We start from the raw sequence: 25,990 nt of genomic DNA on the forward strand, positions 1-25,990 counted from the left end.
CCCTCTGGCTCTTACAGTCTTTTTGCACCCTCTTCCTCAATGATCCCTAAGCCTTGGGAGGAGATGGTGTGATATACGTGACCCATTTAGGGCTGACCATTCTGCAGTCTCTTATTCTCTGCTCATCGACCATTTGTGGGTCTCTATGTTAATCACCATCTGCTGCAAGAAGAACCTTCTCTGATGAAAGTTGAGAAATGCACTCATATATGGGTATAACAAGGTGTCATTATGAGTCAGTTTAATGTAGGGTCTATTTATGGAATGGCAGTAGGTTCTCCCCTATGCTCTGTGATCTGTCTAGCCACAGGTTCTTGGCTCTGATAACACTGTTAGGCATACAGTCCATCTTGTGAAGCAGGCTTTAAAATCTAGAAGGGTGTTTGGTCACTCATAATATTCATGCCGCATTTCCACCAGCGGGCACATCTTGTACATATGAACCCACAGCACTTATGACAGTATACACAAGACCTGTGCAAATCCAAGTAAGAGAGGGACCCAGCATAGATGGGGGAGGTAGGCAAGAAGCCCTAACCCTAGCTGCAGATCTACTGGCATCTGATGGATGTTGGAAGACAGAGAGAATTTTCCTTACTGGTGTGATGCCTGGTAAGTTGACCAGACTTCAAGTAATACTCATACCCAAGAGCACTTGGGAAGTACAGACTAGATTTGGTAGAGCTTATTTAAGAAGGACAAATAATAATAGAGGGCATAAGCTGTGGATGGGGTATTAAGGTGGGTGTGGAGAGGGGGCAAGGGTCTGACTATGTTTTAAACGCATTGTATGAAATTCTCAAATCAATAAAAATATTTTTAAAAAGATATCACAGTTGTGTGCATGCTAAGATCATTCTGTAATAAACCATTACTGTTTTTTCCCAGTTTTATAAAATGTCTCCTGTCATTTAAAACTCCCTTAAGAAGTTTTCACATCCTACACTAAATTAATTATAATTATTTAATGTTATTTATACTGTATATAGAAAAATAAATTTTATATACACATGAAACATCAGAGTTTATAGTTTCGTGCTATAATTGAATTGAACTCTTCACTATAATAGTGTTCAGTTGATTTCTTAGGGCTACAGAATCACATATTTAGTGATCTAAGTTATTTATCTCATCCTTTCTACTTTTTGCATTCTTAGCCCTAGGATCAAATGTCTCCAAACTATTGGCTAGGAGTATTTATAACATACAACATTTTTCTCATCTCTCATTTCTACAGGTTCTTCCTTTCTACACTAGCACATGTTTCCCTTCTTTCCTATTGTTTCTATGCTGGCTGTCCCCTTACTTTTTCCCCCGGGATCTATACTCATTCGCTAGAGCTGCCACTGCCATAACAAGGTGCCACAAACTTGGTAGCTTACACAAAGGAAATCCATTTTCTTACAGTTCTGGTGGCTAAAAATCCAAAATTCGGGTATTAGCAAAGTAGGATTCAGTATGAGGTCTTCCTTGACTTGTAGATAAATGATCACCTTCTTTCTTTGCCTTGCATGGTTTTCCCTGTGTGTGTCTATGTCCTAATCCTCTCTTATAAGGATACCACCAGATATACTGAATTAGAGTATACCCCAAGACCTCATTTAGCCATAATTACTTCTTTAATGCCCCATTTTCAAATACAGTACATTCTGAGATACCAGAGTTTAGGACTTTGATGCATGGTTTTGAGGGGAGGGACACAATGATCCAATTCATCCTATAACAATATTCTTATTATGAACAGATTTATCTCTATCTATTTTCTATACTCATGCAATCCATTACATATTTTAATGCAATCACACTATATCACAGTTTGCAACTAATGTAAATCTTCACTCCAGTGCTCCAAGCCTGCCCTTCGTAGCCTGCCTTTTTTTTTTTTTTTTTTTTTTTTTTTTTTTTTTTCATTTTTTTTTTTTTTTTTTGGTATTTCTGCCGCATTCCATGTGCTGCAGTCATCCATCATTGCTGCATATTTTTATAGATATTACGCTTTCTCTTCTGTCTTCTCCAGTGGATATCATCATTCAATCTTATCTCTTTGTGGTTCTTGTTATTTGTTTTCTGCTTCTAACAGTTGTAAAAGCTGGATCCTGCAAATGTGTTCTTCCTCTTTGGGGTGAAGATAATTTTATAATTAGATCCAGTTTTCTTTATTTCATTTTCATTTCTTTCTTTCAAGGGCTATTTTCCCTTTGTGATGTTTATTATGGTTTTTATAATTTTTCAGTTATTTTGATATGTGTAGACCATAGGGGGCTTCATACAAAGTTAATCCTATTAGCATTTCCCTGAAAGTTCCTCTCTTATGAAATATTCAGACCAAGATAGTCTCTTTCATGCACAGAAATCAAGACTCTCAGGACTCTATTCAAAATAACTCTCAAAGAATGCAGGCAGAGAGCAAGGGAAAGGATTAAAATTCTGGCACCTCCATTACAGTAGAAAGTTATTTTGCAGTCTCATTAAGTTCTTAATCTTAAAACTGAGTTAAATTATTTATCTCATTTTATAGATGAATATATTGAGCCTCAGAGAACGCAGTGACTTTTTCAAGCTTGCATTTGTGGAACACAATAAAGCAGAGTCAAAACTGATTTATATATTTCAAAACCTATTCTTTACCTATTACTTCATATAAACTTCTCATCTCCTGAAACATATTCCTACCTACTTCAAGTTTCCTGAACCTCTCTGAATACACAGAATGATGAGAGCAAGAGTCAGGTGCCAACATAATCACAACCGGAGGTGTTTCTGCCATGTGCATCAGCCTTCCTCTTTCATCAACGGTTCGAAAGAGTGGTGTTCAGGCATTCCTCAGAAAATTTACTGCAATTTAGCACTCGCTATAATGAGAAAACTATCAGAAATCTGAAAGTTTGGTTCAATACATGGGTATTGAACTCTTTCTGCATGCTGGAAACCATGCTATTTGCTCAGAATACATAGATGAATAAGACGTACATCTATCATTGAAATACTTAACCGTTTGGGAATCTAGTGAGGAGAGGGGACTGCTTTACATTTCATGTTAAACATGTTTAGGGAATGTTTGCCATGCTATGTCTCCCTGGATTGTGGTTGTTGCAGTTGTTGTTGTTGTTTTTGCTGCTATTGTCTTTCAGTTAGGGTCTCAATCTGTAGCCCAGGCCAGACTGAAAGTCAATATATAGCTCAGTATAGACTGGACTGGACTCATGGTGATCCTTCTGCCTCAGGCTCCAGATTGCCAGGATTACTGGAATGAGGTGGTTTTCTTCTTCTTAAAGAACCTTCCTCAGGCAACCAACTCTGCTGGTTAGGAAACAGCTATATCTCTGGTCACCAAATTCCCTCCTGGCACACACACACCCCAGTGTGTCAGAGCAGAATAGACACTTCACTGTAGGCTGACTGGCAATCCACAGGTCCTCAGAAGATGAAGTTAGCTAGTGATTTTTCTCAGTCAAAAAAATGTATAATCAGACAAGAAACAAGTCAATAAATTCAGGGACTATGCTCTCATGTCACTGACAGACAGCTAGTGTACCTACATTCTTGCAGCCCAACTCTCCAACTTGCCTAGATATTCTTAAGACTTTTCCAGATACCTGTTGCTCTATTGTCTGTTTTCCTAAGATCGTGCTGTGGTCTTCCATAATCCCTAAAATAAACACCATTTTTAGTATGAGCTACTTAAATTTTGTCACTTACATGAAGCTGATCTCCAACCAATGCAAAAATAAAACTAGCACACATCAAATATTAGAATGGACGTGTCAACAGGGTTTCATAAGCTGAGTCAAGAAAGTGCTCCTGACTCAACCTCAGTGGAACAATTCCTGAGCCAAAGTATAGAAAGTAATAGACTGAGGAAACACACAGAGGAGAGGGGATGAAATGAAACTAAGTGTAGGTACAAAGTCAGGGATGTACAATGCATGTGGTACCCAAACTGGGACTAGTTACTAAGACAAATCACTAACAGCAAGGTGTCTGGGAAATTTAATGAAGAATATATGCTGATTATTGACCATGAAACAATATGTTACGTAAATGGGCAAAATAGAGTTGACCACATCCAAACAAAAATGTATATTCAGCAGGCTTTGGATTACGGTATTTCCTAAAAACAGTGTTTTGTTTAATTTGGGGTTTTTTTTACCCATTGACATTTTATTAAAAGCAATGTTACACTAATGACAAATATTGAAGAGTGCTTTCTGCATTCCAGAAATTTTTCAAATACTAATTCATGCAATACTCATAACTCTATAAGTTAGGCTCTATTAACATACCCATTTCACAGATGCATAAACCAAGACACCTAAAGTGACCATTTTCCCAAGTCACACCACTGGTCAGTAGCAGGGTTTGCATGTATACCTAGTAAAAGTGAGAATCATTTTTATCTCCCATTCCACACTGGTTTCAATCATAATAAAAAAGATAGCAATGATATCTGATTTACCAACACTTTTGTAATTTTGCTTTCATTTTATTATGTTCCTTAGCAGAATTTAACCATGTGAATACACAAAGATGATGGCTAAATAGATATTTTGTTTCTTCCTTAACAGTATCTCCATCATTCCCTAATATGCTGATCTACAGTATGATCATTTTAATATTCCATCAAAGTATTGTTCCATAGTTTAGCCACTCCCTTCCTGTCCAAATTCCTAGTTGTTTCCTGGTTTTTCCATCTCTTTGCCATTATACATATTGGTGCATGTACTTTTTTCTTTCTCTTGAAATACACTTTATTATGATAAATTTCAGGAGTAAGAATTCTGAGACAAATGTCCACGAGTAGTTTTTTGTTTGTTTTGATTTGTGTTTTAGTTTGCTTTGCTTTGGTATGGATCCTTGACACTTACTCAGACCACTTTCCAAACACTAAAACAGAAGATTGAAAAGTTGTGGATGAAACCATTCCCATAATGTCATGAAAACTAGTTATATCTGTATTTTTAATGTTTATTTGTTTAGTAGACAAAATTGTGATTTTTCTATTTAGATTTTATTTCCATTATTTACTGATGAGGTTAGTATTTCCCTAGTTGTTTACTTACTGGGGTTCTTAATGAGAAAAATTCTCTGTACAGAAGTTTTTCCCAATTATCTATTGAAAATGTAATCGTTTCTCTACCAGGCTAAATGCCTTTAAGAAAGTCATTAATCCTTCCCTGCCATACTTTGTGTGTTTTTCTTGAATCTGTTTACAGTGAGCTTTCTAACATCCTGAAAAGCAAGCCTTAGAGACACTGTTCACAGACACCAGGGCTCACAATCAGAGTTGGCCTGACAGATGAAGGTATGTCCTTGAAGAGGCTGAGTTTGGTTCAAGAACCAGGAGAGCACAATATCTGTAAATCCCTCTTTACGTTTAAGTGAGTCATTTTTTGTGTAATTTATCCCTGGATGAGGATTATTTAAACCCTGAATATAAAGAGGCTGAGACACAGAGAAGCTCTGGGAACTGAAGGGAGACCCTTTATCTCTGGGTGAGCTCAGTGCCAGCAGCAAAAGCCCCAGTACATCTCATTAGAAGCTCCCAAGACTGAAGGAAGCTATTGGGACCCACTGCATCTGCCTCTGATCTGTGTGACTGCCTCATTCCAATAAAACCCTGCTCCCTGGCTACATAAATCAGGAACTAACATCATTTATGGCCGAGAGTGTCTGTGATGTTTCTGCCAACACAAACCCACAGAAACTCTGCCCTCTTAATTCCCACATCCAGCCATGTGATCATCACTACAAGTTTTGTATCTTTACTGTAGAGAAACATCCCATTTTCATCTGCCCTTTCTTTCTCCATATATTGGAGAGCATCATTTTTCTAAGATACATGAATATGCCTAATTTTACATTATTCCAAATCTTATACTATTTTTATGCCTAACTATTTCACTCCTCTGAGACATGGTTCATTTATGAAGGTCTAAAAAAGTTTGCCATGTTCAAAATTTTGTGGGGAAATTGAGTATTAAATGGGTATGCTTTTCCTTATCATTTGGTAATAACTAGTACATCACATATTCAACTTATAAATATAATTGTATCTATTTATGGGGTTCTATCCTAGTTATGTAAACTTCCAGCAATGCCCAGAGATGTGGTTTTAATATTATTTATAAAATACTTTATATCTGGGACAACTTCTCCCTAACCATTTTTCTTTGTTAATAATAAATACTTCTGGTATTATTTTCAAAATTCCTTGATGCAATTTTGTCATGAAAAAGAATATTTTAATTCTTAAATTTATAAATTAACTTAGTAAAAATGCACAACCTCTACAATAGGCATTCTCCCATTCAGAAACCAATTGTCTGTTCATTCCTGCTTCAATTCTATCTCCAATGAAATGCTGTAGCTTTCTTTATGTAGGTCAGAGTTGTTCCTAATGAAGCTGATTCCTAAGGATTTTATATCTTTGTCACTACAGAGAATGATTTTTTTTCATTATACACTCTAGCTCCCTATTGTTGATACATCAAGATCTCTGTTGGATAGAGTTGATGTAACAGCCTTTTGAAAAATGTTTCTATATCTTCAGCAAAACTATTGTGAAAACATAGTTCATGATGTCATTCCGTGTCCCTTTAAGCAATAAATTCTTTCCAGGATTTAGAAAAATATGGGCTTTTCCCCTGAGACAAACTTAACCCAATGACAAAGGCTCTCTAGGCTTTTTACTTACCTTAAAATCCAAGATAGTAAAAATATTAAATTCATATTTAGTGTAGAAATGAAATAAACCTAAATGCCTTGCATATATATTTTCCTCTTCCTTTTCATTGGTTTTGATTTTACTCATATTTTTAATTGTCCCATTTTAATTCTGCAATCCTCTTCAAATTGTCTTTGTAAGTATGCAGTTTAGCCTAGGAAGGTTATGTACCTTAATATGCACATTCGCAAGTAATTAAACTATATGATAATTGAATAGTATTGTTCATCTGTTCTTAATTATATATACTAAAAATGGGGTAATCAACCTTTTTCCTCTGGGACAATATAAATCTACCCTTTCTTATTCCACTCAAGGAGCCATTACTGAGCAGCCCAGTGATCCCACATGGTCACCTTGTTGCTTCTTTAATATGTAAAGAAAAGGTCATCATCTTGCATAAACTTTGGTACTTCTACATTCATAATAAATCACTTATGGTATAACTTTATCCTTGGCCATGTGCTACAGGCAACATGTCATCAAGATACAGATGGGTAAGGAATGATGAGAAAACGATTTTGAAGTTCCTTGACATGATTAAGTGAATTGTACAGGGTTCTTTTTTGAATTGTTTAACAAAATTTTTGTGAAGCTCATACAATATTTTTGCTGTATTTAGAGTCCCTCTATCTGCATCACTCCCCTTACTAAACTGCCCAATTTCATATACTTTGTCATATAGAGAGTCAAGTTTGTGTCCCCAAATACCCTTGGGTGTGTGTCCATCCACTGGAGCCTGGTTAACCTACGAAAAGTCTTACCCTTAAATGAGACTGACTCTTCCTCTCCAAGCATCCATTGTTTGCCAACAGTTCCTCAAGTAGGGTTGCCAGTTCTTATCCACTTTCCCAGGTCTATGTTGGATTTTTGTCTGACTTGAGTTTATATGGGACATTTTATGCACAATTCTTGAACTGTCCCTTCTGAAAACGTTGAACTCACTCACTCATTAGCTAGCAAAGCCCAGAGATCCTCCTGTCTCTACTTCCCTGGTACTATCCCTGCAGACAAATGCTATTATGCTCAACTTCTACAGTGGCTGGGGATCTGAACACAGGTCCTCAGGCTTGCACAAGCCCTTTACTGACTAGCGCATTGCACCAGCCCTCAAGTTGCTTCTTATATTTGTATGAAAAAATGTAACTAAGCTAGGAAGGCTCTCCTCTGTTCTTTTACTACTCCCTCTGCTTCTGCACAGTAGCACATACCTCATTACATTATAATTGCCTTAAGAAAAGTACAATATCTGATATGCCTTTTTTAATCTCCAGGACCAGCACAGTACCAGGCACCTCCAAAATGCACATGCATTTCCCCGTCGGTTGCTCACAAAATTCTCTCCTCTCAAGAATAAAAGCTTTCTTTCAGTGGAAACAGATCCATCTCTGCATACTCAGGAAATGTCACATCACCAAGCCTCGGGATAAGAACCTAATTAACATGAGCTGTAGTACTTAGTCCACCACCTGCATGCTCCTCTTCTGGCTTTCTTGAAGTATTTTGTTCTTCATTCCTCAGTCTTTCTTGGTCTCCCATGACCTCCATGATACTCAAAGTCACAAACACCAGAGTCACTTGCAGCACTGCTTTCAATATATCTCCAGAACAGAAGGACAGAAAATCCTGGACAAATGTAAATAGCTCTCCAAATATGTAAAGAATAAAACTTTAGACCAAACAAGGGCCAGCCTATCTATGAGTGCTGTCCTCCCACACATAAGCAATTCACCACCTTTTAGAAACTGTACAAAGTATCTTCTAATACGCCCTTCTCCTTGCCCAACTTAGCAAATCCACAGGTGTTTTGAAAGTTTAACCCTGTTTTACAAATGCGATTTATCTCCTTGAGGACTCACATCATGACACAAGAGCTTCTCAATCACATTCAATACCTAGCTCACATTCAACACTTGGGCTTTATTCCCTGCGAAGTCATCTGTGAAGTCTACTGGAATATCTCACCCATTAGGCAGCGCCGGGGATAAAACTTTTCCTCACATGAGAGGCATTCAGATAATAAAGGCTTAGTATCTTTGGAATCAATGTCTAAAATTTAAAGAATGATTTTGGATAAAGAACTTGTACACGTTATTTACAATTTTTTGATCATAATGCTGAACAAAATGTAGTTGTTTCGTATTAACTGCAATTGTATGATATGTCTAGTTTGATACAAAGTTGCCTCTGATTTCTTCATTATCCTGAAGTTCCTATGTTCCCAGTGGGATACTGAAAAACCAGGAGGTTTTGCCATTCCCTGAAAAGTAGTACTAAGGTTCTTCTGTCCTTCCTCTAGCTTCCTATTCATGTCTTTTCTAACTTCTGATTTTTATCTTTTGCTCTCTTCTCTACCCTTTACCCACTTCCTTTCCCCAGTACTGCAAAACTGAGCAGCTCAGAATTCTGATTTTTTCAGAAGAGGAATAATATTTCCACAGTCTTCCAGAGCACATGGCAGTTTTTGTCATTTATCAATGGGGTTAGCAGCATGCTAGAAGAGAAAGAGACAGAGAGAAAAAAAGCCCAAAAGAGTGATTAACTAGAAGAAGCAGAGAGAAGCCGTGGTTGTTTTATAACCCAACATCAGAAGTAGGAGCTCATCCCTTCAGTTGCATTCTGTTTGCTAGACTCACTTTATAAAAGCCAATATTGGGGGTAAAGGGACAAATTAAGCTTCTCCTCTTGAAGGGGAAAGCATCAGAGTATTTATAGACATATTTTAATAGCCACTACTGTTTAAAATTTAAATTCTAAACTCCATATTGAATCAAATTAATTAACTCAATCCAGCATATTATCAAAGCCCTCTGTGTACCACCTTACTTGCAACTCAATGTCATCCCCTTACACTTCATCTAATTCAAATCCTTTATTTCCTTTCTTCATTCCTGCAAACATTCACTCTCTTTTTTTAAAGCATACCTTCCTTGACACTTTTGTAAATAGTTCTGATAATAATCCCAGGGATTGACTTAAATACTATGATATATAATCATTTTCAAATCATTTTTATCTATAACTTACATAGCTATGATTTTCTTCCTTGAAGCCAGGACCAAGTCTTCTCTACAGTACCTGATGCTGGGCTCTACACAATCATAAATTAATCAGTCAATCAAGCCAGTTAACTAGAGCAAGAAAGTAACTTCAAGGTAAAATTAGGTCTCTCTCTAGTGCTCTCTCTCTCTCATCAATCATTTCATGCTTCTAAAATATTTCTTTTGAGGAACTGGCTGTGTCTGTGTTTGTTTTGGTTTCAGTTTTCCATCCGTCCTATCTTTCTCTCCCTCCTTCTATGCCCATGTTCTCCTATAGTTTAAAGAACATCTGATGTGGAGACTCATTCCCACTTCAGTGTCCTAAATCAGTCCACAATCCTGATAGTGGATGTGAGGATATTAACTGATCTAATCTTACACCAAATCTCTACTTGACTTTGGACCTGCATTCCAAAGGACCTGCCTTTATGCCTGTTTCTTTGTCCTGTGCTTGAGTTTCTTCTGTTTTTGGAAACTGCTTTAAGGATTTGTTTTAATCAACTTTGGTAACAGAAAGAAACACAGAAATGACTGTCATGAAGGAAGAGAAATTTGTACTCACAGATCCTTGGAAATAAGAGATATAAAATACCATGCAGGATCACGTAGGAAAACATCAGAGTGTGTTGGGAGGTAGACAGCAAAGGTTTCCACGGGAAGAAACTGTGAGACAGGGCAGCTAGGTTTAGTACTAGCTCCTTTAACTCATTTCAACTGCCAGGGAGTATAATAGCCTTTCCAACTGTCTGGTATCTGCCCTGAAGGTGATTAGGTAACCAGGTGACAGTGGTCTGAAAGAGTCCATTTAAAGTGCAGTTAGAGTTCTAGACTCTGGACTAAATGATTTGTCTCTGAAAACTATGCTGGACAGTGAGTCATCTACTTTCTCTACAAATTAGCTAAACTTCAGAAGGCCAGCCCATTCAGAGGACTACAAGGGCCCAGATGTCAAAGCGTGAAACATCATGCTGTGAATGGGCTTTCCATCAGCTTATTGACCCTCTTCCAAGACTCACCTCATCCCAGTTTTATGTACTTGTAGGTCTGAACACATACAAATCTGCGATCCTAGCACTGACCAGTAAAAAGCTGTCTTACCCAAGACAACCAACTCATAACTAAGCAAAAAACTATTCTGCTAATAGATCTTTATAACATGAAATACATTCTAAAAGATTTTTTCTGTTCTAAAATTATTTCTAGTTTTCTTTGCAATTGGCTTGATCTATACAAAACAGCTTAGCCGATTATTATCTACAAAATCAGCTCAAATTAACTTATGCCTGAGTCCACTTTCAGAACATATTAACCTATAGCTATAGTTTATATCTGTCATAAACACAAAATTTAAAATATTAATTTCATGGGGGTTGGAGAGATGGCTTAGCAGACAAGAGTTCTTGTTGCTCTTGCAGAAAAACCAAGTTAATTTGCCAGTACCCACATAAGATCACCCACAACCACCTGGAACTCTAAGTCTAGGGAATCCAAATCCAATACCTTCTTCTAGCCTCTGGGGGCACCTGCACTCTTATACATGCATGTGCACGGAGGGAGGGAGGGAGGGAATAAATCTTTTAAAATATCAATTTTAGCATAATTTCCTCATAAGTATAAACCAGTGGAAAAAGAAAACTACTTTTGAATCTAATCTATGACTAATCTCTGTGGGGGTTCCTAATGGTTTAAATGAAAGACTTATGCATTTAAATAAGTCTTTCATGCCATATTATTTACTGTTTTAAAAGAAACTTTATCTTTGTCATTCCTGATTTTTGAAACACTCTATAAAAGCTGAATATTCATTGCATTTCCAAAATCCAACTTCCCTTCCTTTTCCATTTTATATCAAAAGACTTCCCACTATACATGTAAATTTTAATTCGTATACTATTTTGTACTTTATAAAGTACCTCTAAATTCATTTCCTTAAACCACAGCAACTCTGAAAATGAGAAGGAAGCACACGCTCTCATCCAAATGGCCTTATAAATTAGTAAACACAGTTGGGTTTGCCTTCTTTCATTCTTTCATTAATTCAGTTGACATTTATTTGACAGCCATGTGTATCAGGTGGCTATCCTAGGCCCTAAGGAGGATGCAGAAAGAAACAAAACAAAAATCACTGTCCTTGGGAGACTCTGGCAGGAAGGGATTAATATAAAGAAACAAACGTGGAAGCCCAGATCGAAACCCTGGGTGCTGCTTTCACATTTGCAGCTGTTTTCAAGATACCGCTCTGCCTCCCTGGTCTAAACTACACAATGAAAACTTTCTCTTTTGCATGAATTTTGGAAGTTTAAGTTCAACTTATCTCTTTTTAAAAAATATTTTTATTGAGTTTTTGTGCATTTCATATAATAGATTTTAACCAGCTCAGGGACCATTGCAGAAGAGGAGGCAGAAAGATTGTAAGAGCCAGAGTTGGTACATGAAGATAAGGAAACAGAGACTTTCAGGTCACTGGGAACTTGCTCATATGAACTTGCAACTTATTTCTTTTTGAATTTCCAAAGGATCTCAGATATCCATTCTGAGATAATTCAGTTGGTAACTGTTAAAAATGTAATTTAATAATTACCTGTAAAAAACAATATTGTTGACAATTTTCTCTTTCTGTATCTATGTGTAGAGAGAAGGAGAGATAGAAAAGGGAGGCAGGGAGGGAGGAAGGGAGGGAGGAAGGGAGGGAAAGAGACAGAAAGAGACAGAGAGAGACAGAGAGAGACAGAGAAATAAGTCAACCACAATGCAAAATAATGAATACTAGGAGTTGGGAAGTAGGAGATGAGGGTAGTATTTAATCAGTGTATGCTATATCCATGTATTGAAGCACCATGCTGAACTCTCTTACTATGCACAATTAAGAAATGGAGGAAAATAAGGAACAAGAGAGAGAGAGGAATAAAGGTAGGAAGGAGGAAGAGGGCAGGAAGAAGGCAGGGAGGCAGGAAGGTAGTAAGGAAGAACGGAAGTACAGGGCTGGAAGAATAGCTCAGTTGTAAAAGCACTGGCCTATCCTGTAAAAGGCCCTGGATTCTATTTCCAACACAAAAGAAAGAAAAGTAAACAGAAAGAGAAACAAATTCAGACCTAGAGAACTTTTAAGTTCTAATTAATAACCTGCAAGGGTAAACACATTTGACTATTAGCAGTTGTCTGTCTGCATGCATTTTCTATAGGAAAGCTTTTCAAAGATCTCCCATTAGCCAATTTTCCCTCTCGCCAGTCAGTTAACTTGTTCCATGTATCATTAGTAATTCATGACTTGCTTGTGAAAGTGCAGGGACAGCACTACTACAGACCTAATACAATGAATATCTTATTAGGAAGAAATTAACAAATGAATTGTTACAGATCAATAGGTGTTGAAGAGAAAATTACAATGATAGTAAAGCTTAAATAATTTATACACAATATTGATTTTTTCATTACATTAATTATTCTTTATAGCACACATAACGAACTTGAAGAATAAAACCTTCAAAGCACAGAAATTTATCTGCACTGACATTTCAGGCTTCAGACTAAACCTAAAAGACATGCAATGTACCTTGATAGCCACAAATATTTTAGACTAATAAATAAAGTTCTAGTCACCTAAATTCTTCCATGTTGTCAAAAGTTTTCATTCACAAATATCTTTGATATTTATCAGTGGAAGTAGTAATTGAAATATGTAATAAAAATATTAAAAATAGAAGCCAGACATGGTGGCACATTTTTGTAATTGCAACACTATTAGGTAGAGATAGGAGGATCGTGAGTTCAAGGCTAACCTGGGCTACACAGTGAGACCAAGACAGCCCTAAGCTACATAGGGAGACCTTGATTCAAACCAATACAAATAACCTTAGAAATAGGACTATCCATCAGGCTCCCTCTTGCATTGTGTGTATGGATGACATGACAAGGGATCGATAAGTCTGTGTGGGGAAGAAAATGTACCCTGACAACTTTCCCAGAATTTTTAAAGTAGCTGGACTTAAATTCAGTTCAACAAGTGAAGATACTTAGAACTGATAATTTTTATAGCCAGCAAAAGTCCATTCCTAAGGCAATTTTATCATGACAAGTAATTCTTTGCACAACAAAGGCCTGAACATGATCTTGTTTACAGGTCATTGAGACTCTAGCTGTGTCATAAAATGGTTTGCTAGGACAAAAAAAGAAAGAAAGAAAGAAAACAGAAGACTATATGTACAGAGGGCTACTAAAGCTGCTGTATTCTCCGTGGATGACTCAAAATTCCTTCCTATGGATAGGAAAAATAAACAACACACTTGCACCAATCCCAATGGGAGCATCTACATGGATATTTAATTGGATATTACTGGGGCTGCAGAGATGGCTCAAAAGTTAAGAGCACTGACTGCTCTTGCAGAAGACCTGGGTTTGATTCCCAACACCTACATGGCAGTTAATAACTGTCTGAAACTCAAGTTCTAGGGGATCTGACATCCTCTTCTGACCTCTGTGAGCATTGCATGACATGGGTGCACTTACATGCATACAGGCAATATACTCATACACATAAAATAAAAATAATAAAAAATATTTTAATTGGATATTAATTTTTATATCTATAAATACTAACACTTTGCTCTTTGAATCTCAGAAAGAAAACAATAACTTTGTGGTTCTTGTATGAAATTTTGTCAGATACTAAATATCTTTCAGTGTCTAATGCTAGAAATTTTCTTAAATTTATTTTTTGTTAGCATACCAAGTAACAGGTTTCCTTACAGCATTTTTATACATACTTCACTTTGGTTGATTCCCAGACAGATATTCCTCTCCTCCATCTCCCCAGCCCCTGTCCCCATAGTGCCTTTCTGCCCCTAGTATTCTCCTTCTGCCTTTATAGGCTATGACCCTCCTCAGCCCTCTACCTTAAAATCTCATGGGCCCCCTTTTACTGTTCTAGCCTATATCCACAGCTACTTCCACATAAACGCAAAAATTGTATAATGCTCTGCATAGAAAGGTTCTTGCATGTATACTTTCAAGAATATCACATTGCCAAATACAGATATATTTCAAATGTCCTTCAAAGTTAAAACTAAATACATTAGGATAATCCAAATATGACACTATTTTTTATCTCTCTTCGCATTTCACTTTCAAAGACTTAACACTCATAAATGTTTCTCTGAAGACTCTTAGTTCTTGTGAAAAAAAATCTAAGCAACAGAGCATCTCATCTTATAAACACGATTTTGTAGACTACAGCCAGTTTTGCGCACTACATGCCATGCCTTAACTGATATTGCTCTATAACTCCAAATTTATAAAATGCCTTATACAGATATAAAATATGTATTGCCTACTGTGCATCATAACAGAGATCTAACAGCCCAAAGTAGGGTGGCAAATGCCCAAACTTAGCATTATTCTTATTATTCAGCAAAACGTCTGTCTGTGGTGACTCTCCTTTTGTTAAGGGTCCATTGCTCCTTTCACCATTATTTAAGTGGATACTATGGTACATGCAGAGGACATGTGTGCAGTACAGGTATCTGTTCTTTATCTCATTTGTTGATCAGAACTGGGACATCCATAAAATGAATTAGAAGAAACCATATTATTTGAAGACACTGTGCAAGTCACTCTCAGATTCATCCCTTCCATCCCTGCAACTCCAGATTCATTTCCACTCTTCTCTGCCAGGCTGGGGACCATGAAATACTTCGGTTAACTAGTTCTTGTGCATTTTAGTTTCCAGGAAGAGTCACTCAGTGGAAAGCAATGGAAAAAGACTGACGGGTGGGATAAGAAAGTGGTCAAGACATACACCACCCCCCAACCCTTCATTCCTCTCAGACTCGGTTAGCTCCACAGTCCCAGCAGATGGTGCTTTCTACAAACAACTCTTATGTATAAGCCTTTTCTTGGATTCCTCCTACTGAGACTGTATTTCCTGTTATCCCCCAGCAGTCAACAGATATAACATCAACCTTTCCCATTGCTATCTCATATCCAGTGGGAATAACACTTTCCCTTTTCTATCAGTTACAAGGTACCTGGATGTCAAATGTTGATTCCCTTATCCCAATCCTTAGCTCTGTAACTAATCCATTGTTGTTATTGTAATCCATCCAAACTGGTACCAGGACCCTGAATAATAAAACCAACAATGCTGTAAGATGGTAACATGAGACATAAGAGAAGGTAGGGACTGGAGAGATGGCTCAGGGTCAAGATGGCTGCTCTTGCAGAGGACCAGGCTTCAGTTCCTGGTACCCACATAGTGGCTCACAACCACCTGTAATTCAAGTTCTAAGGAATCAAATGCCCCTCTTCTGGCCTCTTTGGGCACAAGGTATCCACATGGTATATATAGATATATGTAGGCAAAACACTCATACACTAAAACTTAGGCCACTGGAAGCTTGTTCGTGTGAACTTGTAGCAGTGGTGGTGTCGTGCACAAGACCCATGTTGATTCAATCAGAGAAGAGCCCTCATGGATCAAGAGAAATGGTCAGTGGGCCAGCCCTAGCCTGGGAACTAGTGGCAACTGATTACTGCTGGGTGAAGCAGAGTAGACCTTCCTTAGGAACTCTAGATAGGTTGACTGGACTCCAGTGGATAAACTTGCACCAATGGACATCTGGGTATAAATGCTTGATCAGATAGGCCTTAACATATATAACAGAATGCATGAGGTCTGGTTGGGTGTCGGGTATGTGGGGGTAGGGATGGGGGAGGGGTCTAAATTTGATTAAAAACTACTGTATGAAATGCACAAAAACTCAATAAAAATATTTTTTAAAACACTCATACACATAAAATAAAACAAATATTTTTAAAAAGAGGGTATATGTGAATGAATATATGTCAGCCATATTTAGATATACTTTTGTTCCAAATCAGATAGCCTCTTGGATAGATGATAATCTATAAATGCACAAAGGAGGCAAACCATTGTGCTCAAGATAAAGCTCTGTCTTCTCCATTCCTTGTTAACTTCTTTCTGGTTCAGTTCCTTTAAGATTAATTTGGTTTCTTTCTCTCCCTCCTTTGCAGCAACCTTCTAATTTTCAGTACGTATCATCACTCTGTTCTCCCTCCTTTGCATGTCACCTTGTTCCTTTCTGCATTGAGTTTCTCACCTTCAGATTTACACACACACACACACACACACACACACACACACACAATTAAGTTATGTCTCTGTTTAAAGTCATATTTGATCTTCTCACTAGGTCTGCTTTCACTTTAGAGGTAAACCATAAAATCCTACAGCATTCTAATTGGAGTACATCACACAGGTTCAGGGTTACATATCCAGAATCCTGAATTCTTTGGAAGAAATACTCTGTCAATCTAATAAAGAGAAGTACCAAGGACATCATGTTGCCCCATGCTTATAAAGAAATTGGAATGCATAGAACATAAATCTACAGTGTTAGATGCAAGGTTCTGAAAACAAATGACAGCACTTACCAATAAAAGCATAGTTAGATATTAATAATAGCAATAAACTAAAAAATATTTATGTGCCCACAGGCAACTAATTCAATTTCACTGCAGGACTGTTTCATGTATGAATTTAATTGTGTATGTTTAAACATTTTATTGCTATTTCATTAATTTCCCATTTAAAATAAAACAGTATGATGGGGAAAAGAAACTGCAAGTTCCCATTCAATAGCATTCACTGAGTGCCCAGTGAGTATCCCCAGTATCTATAAATTTTCATTTACTTTTATTTTTTATGGACTTTTATTTTGCATTAAAACTTACTAGTTAGTTAATTTATGTATTATTTAGGTAAAGATTCCAGATTCAAAAAGTGTGACACAGGTTTACTTATCATTTTATCTTTACATAATATAGTATGTGTATATAAGACAAAGACCAAGAGAAATAATAACAGCTAATCATGTGGCTTCCTAACTATGTTTGAAGAGCCCTCACTACACAGGTAACTAATGCTCAGCATGATATAATACTCTTATTACTCCCCATTTTCCAGAGAAAGAAATTGAAGGGTAGAGCAAGAGACTAACAACCCAAGATCAAGTGACAAGGGGCAGAACCATATTAAAATCCCCGTAGTTTGACTTTGGAATCACACTCTTAAACTTTACTTGTATTCACAAATCAGACAGCTCTGTGGTTTCCAGTGATTTCCAGTGGCTAATAAGTCTGTCATTGGGTTCCACCAATTTTTCTAGAGAATGTTTTCCTAATTCATAATCTCTTCCCTTGGCCCTCCAATATCACAGTCTCCAACTACACCAATTCAACTCAAAGGCTTTGACCAAGAGTAATCACAAGTCTACACGTAACCAAAATTATGTTGACCTCTGTTATTCTCCCATCCTTTCAGCTCAGGCTCATTTTTTTTCTAAACTGGAAATGTATAATGAAATTAACCTTTCCAAGAAGCAAGTATTATCTGTGTGTACCAAAATGAATTTCTGATTTCTGGCATACGATCAGAGAATCCTGCAACGGCCCAATAAGTCCTCTCTAATTTATTTTCCCCTTTCTTTTAAATGATCAGGGGGTGTAGCATCTTGCTAACTGTGGAACTTGCCTGCTAGCAGTTAGAATTTGCACCCAAAATTATAGTCATGATACAAAGTGTCTAATAATTTTCTAGAGGACTACAATTTTGTCCATTATACTGTATTTTCAAAAGGCAACCTAGGGGCTGGAGAGTCAGCTCAGCAGTTAAGAGCACTGGTTGCTCTTGCAGAGGACCTAGGTCCCATTCCCAGCTCCCACATGGCAGCTAACAACACTCTATAACAACAGTTCCAGGGGATTCAATGCCCTCTTTTGGTCCATGGGCATTGCACACATGTAATGCACTTACATACATGCAGACAAAGCATTCATGCACATAATGAAAATAAGTCAATCAAAGATAAAAGGCAATTTAAATGCTGACATTTATTGAGCATCTTTCATAGGTTAACCTCTGTGCTGAGCACTTTACATGTGTTTTACTAAGCAATTGTATATGCCAGAGGAAGATAAAAACAACACTTTAAGGTTGAATATATTTCCCAACATATTGCTAAATGCTCAGCTATAATTTACACAAAATTACATTAACCAATTAAAATCAACAGATTATTTACCCATGATATCCAGAATCTAACAAATTCAAACACAAAGTAATTGTTTATTATACGATACTAACAAGGGTTTCATTTCATTGTTTTCATATTAACCCTACTCTGGCCTAATACTGTATTTTGTAACTCTTAAAGTCACATTCGACTTTGCCAGTCTCAGTTAAACTATTTAATTCATCAAGCATAAATAACTTTCAAATGACATAAGCTTCTGATTGTCTTTAGTAAAAATGAGATGATAATAATTAGCTTTGGGGAATACTGTAAGAGTCTAATATTAAGTAAAACCACACTGTTTACTAAATTGACCTATCTTCTGATTATCACTCAAACATTTCTGTTTCTCTAAAATCAAGCCTAACAAAAATCCCAGGGTGACTAGCAAAAAGGCACCAGAGCGAATCGTCTGTTACCATTTACTACTTCAAGTTTACATCCTCCGCGCTCAAACACTGAATGAGTTTAATCTCTTTAACTTCTTTCTGATTTATAGTAAATACTGGTGGCTTGAAGCAGAAGCAATGCTTTAAGAGACCCTATAATGAACAAATAAGTAGATGTGGCATACAGACAGAAGAAGCTCTTATGTCTTTAGTTTTATACTGCACACAAACATTGTGGTAAAAATTAACCTTCTTGGCAGGTCAACATTTCTAATTAGAAGAGACATCAAACATTATGCTTTCGAAGGCAGTGTGGGCTGTAATATTCTAGAATCTTTGAATTAGAGCTCTACAGATGCCTTATATATTTTAACCTGCTGTCTAAAGGGAAAGCAACATGATGTTTCAAAGAAGTTCTTGTTTTTTGGGGGGCAAGTTGTGTTGTGTTTTCTCATCTTATCTTTTTATACTTATTAGGAAACAGATGATCTCATACAAAGGACTCACTTTCTGCTTTTGGCTCTAAATGTGTGAAAGTCTGCACTCTGGGATTATGCTTTACCAAAGTTTCCTTGTAGAAATATTTACAAACACTGGAGAGCTGACAAATTCATTTATTATCCCAGTTTTTTCTCTTCTATTCATGAGGTAAGAAACAGGACAAGAAAGACACCCTGACCCCAGCCTAGATTAGAACTAAAGATCCTCAAAATAAAAGGCCAGCCAAGCTGTCTTTCCCCAGGAAGGAATTCCATTTACAGCATCAATGATTAACCAGACACTACTAAAGTTTTCATCGCTAAGGAGCACAGCAGTTCACAAAAGAGTTCATGCTCCTTGTAGACAGCTATACATTTTATGAAGTTCTTTCTCTGTGTTAAAATCCCATCGTGTTTCATCCTATTTCTGTCCTTTGAAGAAATACAGAACAATCTCTACCTCCTACGTCATTTTCCTTCGAGTACTGAAGGCAACTTCTATGCTCCTCCTTACCTTACCATATTGACATTAAATATTACCCATTCCTTCTATTATTATGAATGTGGCTGTCAGGTGTTAACAAAAAGTTGAATTATGATTTGACTGAAAACTTTCCCTGAGTAAAATATAAAGGAAAGATTTGAAAATTCATTTCTTTCTCATTTATTATCACCTATATTTAACACAATTGGAGGACCTGTCCAGAACTCAGCAGTCCACCCAGACTAATCTATACTAGCAAGCACCCTTTCTTCTGATTACTGATCTCACATATTCATACTAAAACACACACACACACGCACGCACACACACATGCATGCATACACACACATGCATACACACCAGTAATAGAAGTGGTTCTGTGATACAAGGTGACTCAGAAAACCTCAGGTCCCTGACCACAATGATGGACTGAAAAATAGTCACAATTTTCAAGCTGAAATTAACCTGAGTAGTTCTCCAAGATTATAAATTGGAAACTGGAGTAGTCCTGCTTTCCCCTTTCCCTGTGGAACATTTAGACATGAGAGTCATTAACCACCTCAAGTAAGGTGATTTGTTAGAATGAGATCAATATACACAGAAATGTGGGGAGAAAGATCCTATAGCTCTAGCCTCTGGTAAACCATCTCTACACTCTCCTATGCTGTGGTGGCATTATACAAGCCAATAACTCTCCTTAACACAGAATCCTATATCCATATCCACAGGACGTCTGCCATTCTCATAAGACCAATGGAACATGGACCACTTAAAAAGTCACCTTCTTATCCTACAGAAAGATGTGAAAGAATGTCTTCCAGAATCATCTACAAAAGAGAGTGATATTCACTTATCAAGATTAAGGTCTAGCTTCCCCAACATGTAGGTTTGCACAGAACTGACACTGCTCAAAACTCCATTTCCAGAACTATCAGAGCACCTGACTCATAGTAGATAGATGCTTAAGACACTCCCTATGATATATGGAGAGAGAATATATAACAGGCAAACACTGAAGATAATTAAGAAAATGAAGACATAAATTACCAAAGGAAATCTTAATCACATCATCTCATCTTTTTAGGGTTAGGATACTCATCAAAATTGTGGGAATTGGTTATCTCTTCAGTCTTTGTAGGGCCTATAAAATAGTATGATTCAATTCATAGTCAAAAATGGTAAAGATGAGTCTCTTAAAGAGGGGTCATGTAGACAAAGCTGGGAAAACAGTCAGTAAATGAAAAATGTAGGCCAGGAAGATGGCTCATTGGGTAAAGTGCTTACCACACAAACTTAAGGATCTGAGTTTAGATTCTGAGTACCCACATAATGCCAGATACCACAATCTGTTATCTCAGTGCTCCTTCAGTGAGATAGGAGGCATAGCTCCCTAGAAGCTGGAAGGTCAGCTGGCCTGCTGTTGTCACTTGGGAAGAAGAGACCCCGCCTCAAACAACATAGAAGGCAAGAACGAAAACTTGAGGTTGTCTTCTGACCTCCACGAGCACACCATGGCATGTGTGTCTGAGAGAGAGAGAGAGAGAGAGAGAGAGAGAGAGAGAGAGAGAATCTTTAAGTAAAATCTATAAGATAGTAAGAGAAGAAAATGTGCTGAGGAAATAATGAGAAGAAAGCAACATAAAGACAGACAGGAGGAAATCCTTGTACATGATAAAAGGATGCAGACATGCCATTTTCCTGTTGGCTTCCTACCTGTCCCAACCATTTTCTGTGATCAGAAATCACCTCTATGCCATCACAGGAACTTGTCCCTTCCTGGACCTCTGAAATCCACATGATGTTTCTCTCAATTTCTCCATGTTCTTGCAGAATTGACTTTCCCCTTCTGCCTTTGACCTAAATATTCCTCCATCTTCTCTCATACCTGCTTACTATATATACAGAGGTTAAACTTTAAGTACCAAATACCAGAGTACTATGATATGTTTACACACTATGCTAAGTGTTTTCCATACATTGGCTCATTTAGTTCTTACAACACACCTATAAAAGACATTCTAGCCGGGCGTGGTGGCACACACCTTTAATCCCAGCACTCGGGAGGCAGAGGCAGGCGGATCTCTGTGAGTTCAAGGCCAGCCTGGTCTACATAGTGAGTTCTAGGACAGCTGGGGCTACAGGGAGACCCTGTCTCAAAAAGACCCCCCCCCAAAAGAAGACATTCTAACCTCTTATTTTCATAATAAAGGGAAAGAATCTGTGACTGGGAAAGAGTAACTAGTCCTGGTTACTATATACAAGAGCCATTTCTTCTGACTCCAAGTCTTACCCACTATCTGATCCCCAAAGGCACTGATCCTTAAGAGAAATGGGGATGAGCTGCCACGAGGACACCAAAAGCAGAGAACCTATGGAAATAAAATCAACAGGATCTGTTTCTCAATTTTGCTTAGAGTCAGCCCTATTTGAAGTAGAACCTTGTTCCCATTATGTAGCAATAGATTATCTGCCATTTTGCATTGTGGAAATGTACCCTCCATTATCCAGGCTAATCTTGTTGACTGTAGAATGCTATACACAGACATTACAGTGACAGACAACTAATTCAATCTTCTCTGCTGCAAAGACGCTACTATTAACATCTCTTCAGCTTCTTCCCTATAGCTTCTACAGTGTCGAGGAAGACAAGTAATTGAGAATCACTGGGAAAAGGAGAGATGATGAGAAGAAACAGGAAGACTTATAAAATGTGAAACAAACAAAATACTACAATAAATTTAAAGAAAAAGAAATACATATAAGGTGATTGATTATCTAATAACATGTGATTCAGAGAAAAATGAATGTGTATGGTCCATTGTTAAATGGAGAAAATTATTTGCTTGTATGATAGAAATCATATGTTTACATAGTCAAGGCAGAATTTTCCTATGTCTTGGAATGTTGGGATAATGGGTGCCTCCTATAGAAATGATCTCACAACTGTGACCTATGTGGTGACTGTAACAGCAGGATCATTTCATCACTCTGTCAAAATTTAATTATTTCTTATTTCTTATCCTTCTCTGATTCCTGTAAATCTTCATCTATTCATTAAGACATTGTTTTCGTAAAAAATGCTAACCCTCACTGAAAGGTCATCAGGCATCTGATGTGATAAAAGTCTCCAGCTTTAATGAAATGGAAGCTAAGAAGCAGGTTTACAAACTCTTTGGGGTCAATCAGGAAGATGGAGTATCTAAGTAGTATGCCATGGAGTAGAAAGAGCAGAGACAATCCCACTGAAGTAATAGTGCTGGGTGTAGGAGTTGGGATATAATAATTACAAACTATTTAAGCTAAAATGCAATAGCATGATCTAAAATAATGTACTATTCAAATGTGAAATGCCCTTCAAATATACTAAAAGGGCAGCCTAATGTCCTCATTCCAAGTTCAAACACTTTCTTATTGTAACCAATTTCTATGAAACAAGGAAAGGAGCAGGGAGAAGAGAAAGTGTTTGAACAACTACCAGAGTTTTAAAAAAATACAATGAAATTTCACTGGTTCTTGGAGAAATGAAGTTGAATTAGATGGTTCAGTGGTGGCAAATTCCAGAATCCTGGGAGTTTCTAGTAAATGAAGCTTTTCTACAATGCCAAATGCAAAAACTATCTGATATCAACATTTTGAGCTGGGTGTTGAGATTTCTATTTACTTACAAGAAATTGTTTGAAACCTTTGAGATAAAAATTTCAATAAACTAGTATCCTGATCTTTTAGTATTTTAGTTCCTTGAGCAAGTATGTCAGATTAATCTCCAGATGCCAGTGGGCAGAAAGAGCATTCAGCCAAAATTTTAAATCCATGCTTTTCTCAAAGGAAGGTAATAAAGTAAACAGTTTCATCAGCTATTAAGATTTCAAACTTTCACAATCCTCATCTGTATCAAGGGGTTAGCATTCTATCTAGAAAGCAAGAGATCTTAGTCACTTGATCTTTGTATTCACTGAGCACACTGCCAGGCACACAGTGGGTATTCAACAAATACTTTTGAAAAAAAAAAAATGTTGGAATGGCCTCAAGGAGAGAGTGGAAATCTTGCTGAGAACAGCATGAGTCCAAATCCTAGCACTGCTCAGCAACAAAGACCATCTCTAGAATTAGGGTTATCTGTGCTTTGGGTTTCCACCATGGAATTTAAGTACAATATCCAACCTCTCTGGTCCAACCTAGGCTCTCTACCCCCATAGCTGTTCCCACGTGTCCACTCCAAGGTAGAGCAGGAATTTGCACGTGTATCTTCAAAGAGGCATCAAGAGGATTCTTTCCTGAGCTGGCAAGCAGCCACCCAAGAGCCACTTATGAGGGGATTAGAGTTATCGCCAGCTTACTCATGCCTAGAAAACTCTTGCTCTGTTTCTCCTTTTCTAGCTCCCCTGTGCTTTGGGTTTCCACCATGGAATTTAAGTACAATATCCAACCTCCCTGGTCCAACCTAGGCTCTCTACCCCCATAGCTGTTCCCACGTGTCCACTCCAAGAGACAGCACAGGGTGCTGGGTACCAAGCAGAATGCACACCAGGATGACTGACACATCTGAAGGTGACTGGGGGGGGGGTTGTAGGAAGCAGTGCGGATATGGGGGAGGAGCGAGTTCAAGACTCCAGCGGTTTCCAGAGGTTTCTCATCCCTCACCCAAAACCTCTGTCTGCCCCAACCGCTGGGAGCCGCTGTCAAAAAAACAAGGGGGCGCTTGATTGACTGCGCGGATCCGGACTTCGGGGAGAGGTACAGGGAATTGGCGGAAGTCAGATGGGACAGGGGACAGTACCTGGTGTGGCTGTGGTTGTGGGGACAATCCTTCTTCTCCATGATGGCCGGCACGCAGTTGGTGAGTTCGGTCCAGTCGGCGTGTAGTCCGCAGCTCCAGCCAGTAGAGAAGCGCGAGAAGAGCCAGGTCTCCTTCTTGCCTGGCCGGTGGCAGGTGCACTTCTTCTGGCCAGCTTTGCAGCTGCACGGCTGCTCCAGACGGATGTTCTTCACCAGGTGTCGGCCGAACGTGGTGCCGCCGGTCTTTTGAATGTGCAGGAATACGATCACGTCTAGCCCTTTGATGTTGAAATCCACGAAGCGGGTCAGGTCCTTCAAGGTGAAGTTGAAGCGCGGCACAAACCGGGGCAGGGAGCCGTTTTCGGGCGCCTCGGGGTCCGGCTCCTCTTCTTCTTCCTCCTCCTCTTCCTCGGGGTCCCCCCGGTCCTCATCCTCCTCCTCGGGAGCCGCGACCCCCCGAGGCCCCTCGGGCGGCCCCCGAGGTGGCGGAGGCAGCTGGGGCCGCCGCTCCCACTCTTCGGGGAGCGCCTGTGCCCGGCGGTCGGGACTCAGGGCGGCTGGCGGACGGGCGTCCCCGGCGCGGGGCTGCTCTCCGAAGTTGCTGCAGGAGCTGGTGCAGGAAGGGGACACGTACTGGTACATGATGACCACGAAGAGGAGAGTGAGCACGGGCGTCAGCAGCCACTTGTTGAACCTTTCATCCATGGTCCCGCTCTCAGGCCGGCAGGTGTAGCGGCGGCTGCAGCGGCTTGGTGGAGCACCTGCTCGGAAGTTTCGGGGACTCCGGGGCGCGGCTCGGAGTCCGCCGCTCCTCCATGCCCCTGACGCCGAGGCGCGCGGCTGGCTGGCTGCCCCGCGGCACTCCGGGGCTGGTGGAGCCGGGGCCTGAGAGCGGAGCCGGGAAGACGGGCGCCGGCTGCGGCGGCTGCGGCGAGGGGCACCCGGCAGTCCCCGGGGCTCCTGCTCCCAGCCCCCGCGCGGCGCAGCGCTGCGCTCTCAGGCGACCCG

General features: G+C 38.8%; 1 protein-coding gene across 1 annotated transcript in view; it reads right to left on the reverse strand.

The window, feature by feature from the left end:
- Hs6st3 (heparan sulfate 6-O-sulfotransferase 3) overlaps window positions 1–25,806 on the reverse strand; it is an 844,070-nt gene extending 818,264 nt beyond the window's left edge. The window contains exon 1 of the mRNA XM_008823605.3: window positions 24,984–25,806. Within this exon, the coding sequence (XP_008821827.1) occupies window positions 24,984–25,687 (704 nt within the window). The 5' untranslated portion in view covers window positions 25,688–25,806. The remainder of the gene's footprint in view (window positions 1–24,983) is intronic.
- Window positions 25,807–25,990: the final 184 nt, after the last annotated feature.

Source organism: Nannospalax galili, unplaced genomic scaffold (assembly GCF_000622305.1).
Source record: "Nannospalax galili isolate Female #2095 unplaced genomic scaffold, S.galili_v1.0 scaffold528, whole genome shotgun sequence".
NCBI lineage: Eukaryota > Metazoa > Chordata > Mammalia > Rodentia > Spalacidae > Nannospalax > Nannospalax galili.